Here is an 8109-nt window from a genome sequence, read left to right on the forward strand (position 1 = left end):
AACTTTGCCAGAACATCCATATGTACTGGATGCAGGCCATACCCCAAGGAAGCTCCCCTTACATCAGACCACAAAATGGAGGATAATTACATAATACTGAGAATCATGGCCTAGCCAGGTTGACACATAACACTAACCATCACACATAGGGAAGCAGAGAATTGTAGGAAGAAACAAACAGAAACAGGAAGTCTAAATATATAAGTAAATATAAATTAATATGGATTATACACATTACAAATAATGAACTATGGGGTTTAAAGTTATATGTAAAAATAAACATATAACAATAATAATATAAGCTCTGGGAAGGAGTTAATGGTGTTAAAATGTTCTAAGATTAGCATTCTTGGAGAAGCAGAAAAAAGTAGTCATTTGTAAATGACTGTGCAAGTTAAAAATGCATATGGTGATTTCCAGGGTAATCACTAAAAGAATAATAAAACAATGCACAACTAACCAATTAATAGAGAGAAAATGGAATAATTAAGTTTTTTTCTACCCATAAAGTCTCAAAGAGAATGATTTAAACAATTCCAGTAACAAATTAATCAAGTCTCTCAATATGTAAAACACCTGAGTTGCCAAGTCTTGGTATAGCCAAATGCTTACTACCATGTGATCTAACCATTTTTTGTCATTTTGATTTAGTGTCATTTTTATAAAAGAGTAAATACAGACTTAGACAAAAATCAAACAAATTCCAGTAAAAATTTTATTTGAACATTTCAAAGTTTATCTTTCTAGGCAAAAGGGATGAGGGTGAATATCATTCATTATCACTGAAATATAAAAAGCTCCCATTGGAGCTTATTTGTGGGTAGAAAGTTTGGAACTAGAATGTTCAAAACATTCTAAAATTTCAAAAAAGTCATGCATCCCACTGATGACCATATGTGTCTCCCAAAGCACAGCTCTCCCACAACCCTACACTTTGATGCCTCTTTCAAAGCTAAGATTTTGATTACCCTGATCCCATACTGATTTTCCTACCTCTTTGCACTTGATCCCTCACCTAGCATGTCCATGAAGGACTTAACTGCAGTGGGAAGTTGAGGGACATTTTGGAGGAAATTTTTGGCTTACTAGTCCATCAACCTCCTAGGTCCCCAAAGAATCATACTCTTTTGTTCCAGGCAAAGCCTACAGCAGCCAATAGCTATCCCTCCATCATTTTGTGAAATACCACAGTCAAAGCAGAAGTCAGGGTTGATCTGCTTCAAGACAGATAAATAAGAGAAGCCGTGACACTCTTGGTGACAGTAGCAAGCTTGCCTTGCTATTGTAAATAAAATGAATCATTTATATGCATTAAAAATTGAGGATGTAAATGAAGGAGTGGAAGAGAAAGGGGCTCTTGAGATAATCAGTGTTTACTTGGTTTAAACTTCAGAGCCACACTGTTGATGCAAAACCTCTGACCAGTGGGCTCAGGTCCATCAGGAAATACACGGCCAAGATGAGCTTCACACTGAAAAGGAGAAAAGCCTGTTAGTTCTTCAGATGAAGCAAAGCTCTTTACATAAAACCAGACACATGAAATCCACATGGGCACCCCACTCTAGTGCTTGACATTTGTGAGGGGAAGACTGTTATTGTGTTAAAATTTGATTAAGAAATGAAAGAATGCAGAGTACAGTAGTGGTAAATACCTCTACTTTACCAGTGATAATGTGAACAAGTTATTTAACTTGAGTCTTGGTTTACTCATCTATAAAATGGGATAATAATCATATCTACATAATAGGGCTACTGTGATGATTGACACTGTAACGTGACCCTATGAATACCAGTAAATTTCCATTAGTCCTTAAACTAGCACAAGCCAGTTTGGCCTGCCCTGGATGCATAGAAGGGCCAGCTGTGACCACTAATTAACTTCAACAGTGGACGCAGCAACAGGTGGAATGAATCAGAAGGAAAATCATCACTCAGACCCTATTTTGAAGTGAGAGGTCCAACAAGAACCATATCGCCTCCTGCTTCCTGGCCACCTTCTAGAATTTTCCCTCTCCAGTACACCTTCACAGCCACCATCTTGCTGCCCAAATCCTATATAAGCCCTGTTTCCCCATAGCTCAGGGAGCCAGATCTGAGGAATTTCCTCCCGGCTCCTTGCTCTGTGCATTGCAATAAAGTTACTTTCTCTTTCTCAAAGAACGGTGTCCAGATAACTGGCAAGTCTGAGCACGGTGGACAAGGACCCACCTTTTCAGGTTCAGTAACAACATAATGCATGTAAATCATTACACAGTTCTTGAAGTATATAGTAAGCACACATATTAGTTGTAGTTAGGGTGTGTCGTGTATTGAATTCTGTCCCCCAAAAATATCTGTCAACTTGGCTGGGTCATGATTCCCAGTATTGTATGATTGTGTACCATTTTGTAATCTGATGTGATTTCCTTATGTGCTGTAAACTCTATCACTATGATGTAATAAGATTAGCGGCAGTTATACTGATGAGGTATACAAGATTGCATAGTGTCTTAAGCCAATCTCTTTTGAGATATAAATACGAGAGAAGTGAACAGAGACACATGGGAACCTCATACCACCAAGAAAGCAGTGCCAGGAGCAGAGTGCGTCCTTTAGACCTGAGGTTCCTGTGAAGACAAGCTCCCAGACCAAAGGAAAATTGATGACATGGACCTTTCTCCAGAGCCGACAGAGAAAGCCTTTTCCTGGAGCTGATGCCCTAAATTTGGACTTGTAGCCTACTGGACTGTGAGAGAATAAACTTCTCTTTGTTAAAGCCATCCACTTGTGGTATTTCTGTTATAGTAGCACTAGATGACTAAGACAGGGTGTTAGTATTTTTAATTGAAGGCAAGACTACGAACGGAAGACTATGATGTCTTTATCTGCTTGCCTCTGGTGTTTTGCAAAACTAATGAGTCAGAAAGGAGTCCCTGGGTGGTGCAAATAGTTAACGCACTCAGCTGCTAACTGAAAGACTGGGAGTTTGAGTCCACCCAGAGGCATCTCGGAAGAAAGGCCTGGCAATATAATTCCAAAAAAATCAGCCATTGAAAAGTGTACAGAATATAGTTCTATTCTCACACAAATGGGGTTGCCATGAGTTGAAGCTGACTTAACAGCAACTGGTTGAGTCAGAAAATTTGAGCACTCAAGGATATCAAGATAAGTTTTCTGTCTGGATTTAAGCCACTCTCTCACAGAAGGCTCGCAGAAGGAGCTATGCCCTGAGGATTGCTCTGCCTGTTAGTGAGGCACTGCAGACCAAGGAAGAAGCTGGATTGATACCAACCACCCTGGGCCTTCCTGCTAACCTACCCCTACTTACAAGAATGTGAAGGGCCAACTCTTTCCCTCGGATCCTAACTCTGTTCCCACCTCCATGGATGGCTAGAACTAGGAAAGGCCACTTCAGAGAGGGGCTCAGGAAGCCCTTTTATCTACAGTGTTCAGAATTAGGGGAGAGAGGGGGATCATTATCAGTATGAATTGAATCTCAATGTCTTTTAATGACAAATGTACCCCTTGGAATAACACTGGATATGCTAAGGACAAGAGAGCTCTCTGTGACACCTGAGATAGCCTTAGGGAAAACAAAATGAAACAAAAAAACCCACCTGCTTGCAGACAACCTCTGTGTGAGCCAATCCTAATGAAGTGTCCAGACGTCTCAGGATCCCAGTGTTACTTTCATCACAGCCAGATGTACCATGAGCCTCAGAAAATAAAGGCCACCCAGTGCCAGAGCAGTACTTTTTTTCAGAACTGTGGAAGACATTCACAATAACACAGCTGCTACAGAACCCGTTAGTAACATACAAAGAGCATTTTATGCCCCAATTCATTTTTTCTACTGAGCGGGATCTGATTCCCTTGCCCCTATGCCAGATCCCAAGACCAGCTACTTCAACATTCAGTTCCACAGGAATTTTTCCCACTCCACCTTCACTGTTTAGGACAGTGTCTCATCACAATGAAAGGGTTTCTTGTTCTTTTGATGGTAAAGGCTTCTTTATGTCAGACAAGGATCTAAAAACACTAGGAGCTTTGTGAACTGGGTTGTGTATTAGGAAACATGGATCAAATCCTTGTGTTTTAAGTATAGAGTAAAGGGGAATCAAAATGAAATAGTGGTCTTAGGAAGTCATGATCTTGGTATATCAGAGAAGTACAAGCTCCAGTGAAGCCATTTTTAGCAACAGGAATTTCAGGCTTTATCTAAACACATAAGCCTGACTACTTGTGGGGATTCAGAAGCTGCCTCTGCCACTTCTTAGCTATATGGTTAGAAAGGTTAACCTCTTAACCTCTCTAAGCCTCAGTTTTCCCATCTGTAGAATAGGGATAATAGTATTATCTACCTTACAGAACTGTTGTGAGGAAGTACTCTGTGGAGCACAGTTTAAAGCTCAGCACCGTGCCTGGCACATGGTACGTGCTCACAAATGTTAGCTATGGTTGTTATTATTATTAATAAATATGCCTGGGTACCCTTAGTCAATCACTGTCAGGAAGGCTGACCTTCCAGGGGAAGTCCCACACAGACTAATGATTACAACCTTAGAAACTATAAGAGGATGTTCAACTCTGTCCTGTAGGGTTGCTGTGAGTTGGAATTGACTCAACGGCAATGGTTTTTTTGTTTGTTTTGTTTTTTATAAGTGGCACTAGGAAAATAGACTTTTTACTTTAAATAGCAGGGAGGTGGCTCTGCCTATCTAAGGAAGAGAATAATTGAATGTTAAACTCTGCAAAAACTGGGGCAAAGAAGAAAAAAGCAGCAAATAAATCCTTAGACTATGAACACAAAAGGAAGCTCAGTTTAGAGCATGAAGCCCAGCAGAAACAGTATAGTACAATACAGTGGTTCTCAAACATGTTGGTCTCAGGACCCCTTTATACTCTAAAATTATTGAGGGTCCCTAAGAGCTTTTGTTTACATATGTTACATATATCAATATTTAACAAATTAGAAGCTACAACTGAGAATTTAAAAAATATTTATACATGAAGTTATTTTTAAAAAATAATAAATTAATTGCATGGTAACATAAATAACATATTTTTATGACAAATAACTATGCTTTCCAAAATAAAACAAACACTTAGGAAGAAGAATGCCTTGTTTTACATTTTGCAAATCTCTTTAATGTCTGGCTTAATGAAACACAGATGAATCCTCATACGTGCTTTTGCATTCAGTCTGTTGCAATGTTGGTTTGCTGAAGTATAGAAGAAAATTTGGCCTCACATGAGTATGTAACTGGACAGGGGAGAATTTCTTAGATTCCAGAAAAAGGCCCCAGAGAACTTCTGGGGTTCTCAGGCCACACTTTGAGAACCACAGGTATAGCAGGAGTAAGAACTTTCATGTCTGAAATTTGGGTGTGAATTCAGGCTTTGCCTGTTACATCTGTGTGGCCCTGGTAAATTATTTAATCTTTTAAATCCTCTTATCTATAGAGCACAAATGTCTTCATCTATAGAATAAAAATGGCATTGTTACCTTACTGGATTGTTGAGAGGATTAACTTGAGATACTTTCTGTATTTAATGTGTTTATCATAGTGTCTAACAACAACAACAAAAAAAACCCAAACCCATTGCCATTCCGACTCATAGCGACCCTATAGTACAAAGCAGAACTTCCCCACAGGGTTTCCAAGGAGCAGCTGGTGGATTCGAACTGCTGATCTTTTGGTTAGCAGCCGAGCTCTTAACCACTGCGCCACCAGGGCTCCTCCACATGGTACATAATAAACCCACTGCTGTCTGGTCAATTCCGACTCATAGTGACCCTACAGGACAAAGCAGAACTGCCCCATAGGGTTTCCGAGGCTGTGATCTTTTAAGGAAGCAGACCGCTACATCTTTCTCCTGTGGTATTAACAGTTAGTAGTTATTATTTTTTAATATCATCATCATCATCATCATTATTAATAACAAATATCCATGAAATTTGAGCAGTTGTGGGCCCAAGCAGAAATGCCTGCACATTGAGGTTGGGTTCTTTGTAACCTTTTTCCAAGAGTTCGAACATATTCATTTTGAGCCACTGTGGCCTAGGGAAAGATGCCAGAAGTATATTTTAATCACCCTCAGCATTTCTACCCTTAGCATATGTATAAACTAGTGATTATTAAAGGAATTTTGATAGAGAATTATGAATATAATAAACTACAAAAAAATGAATGAATCTAAGACTAATAAAAAGTCATTAAAACACTTTATAGGAAACAATAAACCTTTACTGATGCAATTAGCAGAATATGGAGATTTTCCAAAGTAATATAAGATACCCAACAGATGTACTTTAAGATGGGACCCTAACTATTAAGGCCAATTAGAAATTCCAATATATATTTAAGTGATTAGCAGATTATAAGGCCCACGCTTGAAAAACTAAACCATTCTGGATCTCTTCTCATTTACTCTAAGAGAAGGCAGGGCCAAGATGGTGGAGTAGTCAGATGCTTCTAGTGGACCCTCTTACAACAAAGAGCTGAAAAAACAAGTGAATCGATTATATATGACAATCTAGGAGCCCTGAACATCAAAGGCAAAGTTGAGGAACTGGACTGACTGGCAATGGGGTAGAGAGATGGTTTGGAAGCAGCGAGGAGTTGCCAGACCTGACCCGGTGAGAGCCTGAGCAGCTCATCAGTAAGCGGTGAGGCAGGCAAGCAGCGGTGCTCGAGAGGCATTTTCTGCACCGAGAGAGACCCAGCAGCAGAAAGTCTACTTGGCCACCCAGAACCAGTGAGAAGCAGCCCTCGATCGGTGAAAAATAAGTACTGCGTCCAGCCTATCGCATAGATCAAAAACACCCCTCTTAGGGAAAAACCTCTCTCCCATTTCCCTCCCCACTCCCTGCTCTTCACTGGGTCCCAGATGGGCTTTAGCAATTGCTGAGTCCCCGGGCGGAAGCAGGATCCATCACACGCCCTGAGCCATTCTCTCGGCCTTGGAGAGTGAACAAATTAACAAATGGGAAAAAATAAACTGCCGGCTTCCCTAAGCTAGGAACTCAGGGTAGGCACAGCTCCTTTGCCTGGGCACAAGCATAAGGGAGCCACGGACTTTGAGTGCCTTTCCCCCTGCAGAGACTTGTGTGGGCCCATTTCAACAGCATAGGCCCTCATTAGCATGGTACAACAGGGTATATACCTGAAGTCTAACTTCAACCGTTTCAGCTGTGAAGTGCCAGGTTCTTAACATTTGACACTGCTCTGCCCATTAAGCAGGGTCTTCACCTACCCACATCTGGGGCCGGAGGACTGGTGGCTCCAAACATGCTACCTAGCCACCTGCAACAGGGGCCCGAGAATAAGAGGTGCCCCCGAGTCCTAACAGCCAACAGCACTGGGTGTTGACAGTCTGGCTGCAAAACCTACCCACCTACATGCTCTAGTGAACAGGGACACACCTTCCTCTTGGACACTCGGGGGCAGCCGTCAGCCCTGTCTTGCTCAGAGTGTGTCCTCCTGCTGCAGCCAGATGCCTGTGCTTACATCACCCATGCCTGTCTAGTACTGTAGGTGAAAGCCTGCACCACACACTTGGTGGCTAACCACCTGGGCATCAGAGCTGAATCCATACCGGAGGAGTGGGCAGGCTCCTGAGCTCACATACCTAGTAACAGATCTAACCACCTGGTGACAGGACATTAGAGCTTCAAAGGTGCCAATAATCAAACTAGCTCATACGATCAGCCTATTTGGGCATATCAAAATAAGAAGCTAGGACACAGTAAGCAAACATAAAATAAATAAATAACTTATTGATGGCTCAGAGACAACAGTCAATATCAAATCACATAAAGAGGTAGTCCATGATGGCTTCAGCAAGCTCCCAAAATAATCTAGAAAGTTTCCAGAGGAGGAAAATTTCTTGGAATTACCAGAGGCAGAATACAGAAGATTAATACATAGAATTCTTCAAGAGATTAGGAAGGGAGAGTTCTGGCAAAATGGCGCTCTAGGCAGAAGCACCACGCCGTCCCTCCACAGCAAAGATCCGAAAAACTAAGCTGAACAGAGAATACAACAATCCTGAAACCCTAAAACATCAAATGAAGAGATAAAGAACTCAGCCAAGCACCAAATGGAGTGAGAAAACTGACAGAGAACG

At 41.2% G+C, this 8109-nt stretch overlaps 1 protein-coding gene across 1 annotated transcript in view; it reads right to left on the reverse strand.

Annotated features, from left to right (window-relative positions):
• Window positions 1–234: 234 nt before the first annotated feature.
• The window catches only part of MSRB2 (methionine sulfoxide reductase B2), a 32532-nt gene continuing 24657 nt past the window's right edge, over window positions 235–8109 (reverse strand). Inside the window, 2 exon segments of the mRNA XM_004380572.2 lie at window positions 235–1471; window positions 3597–3744. Of these exon segments, the coding sequence (XP_004380629.1) occupies window positions 1367–1471; window positions 3597–3744 (253 nt within the window). The 3' untranslated portion in view covers window positions 235–1366.

This window comes from Trichechus manatus, unplaced genomic scaffold, assembly GCF_000243295.1.
Source record: "Trichechus manatus latirostris isolate Lorelei unplaced genomic scaffold, TriManLat1.0 scaffold00075, whole genome shotgun sequence".
Classification (NCBI taxonomy): Eukaryota; Metazoa; Chordata; class Mammalia; order Sirenia; family Trichechidae; genus Trichechus; species Trichechus manatus.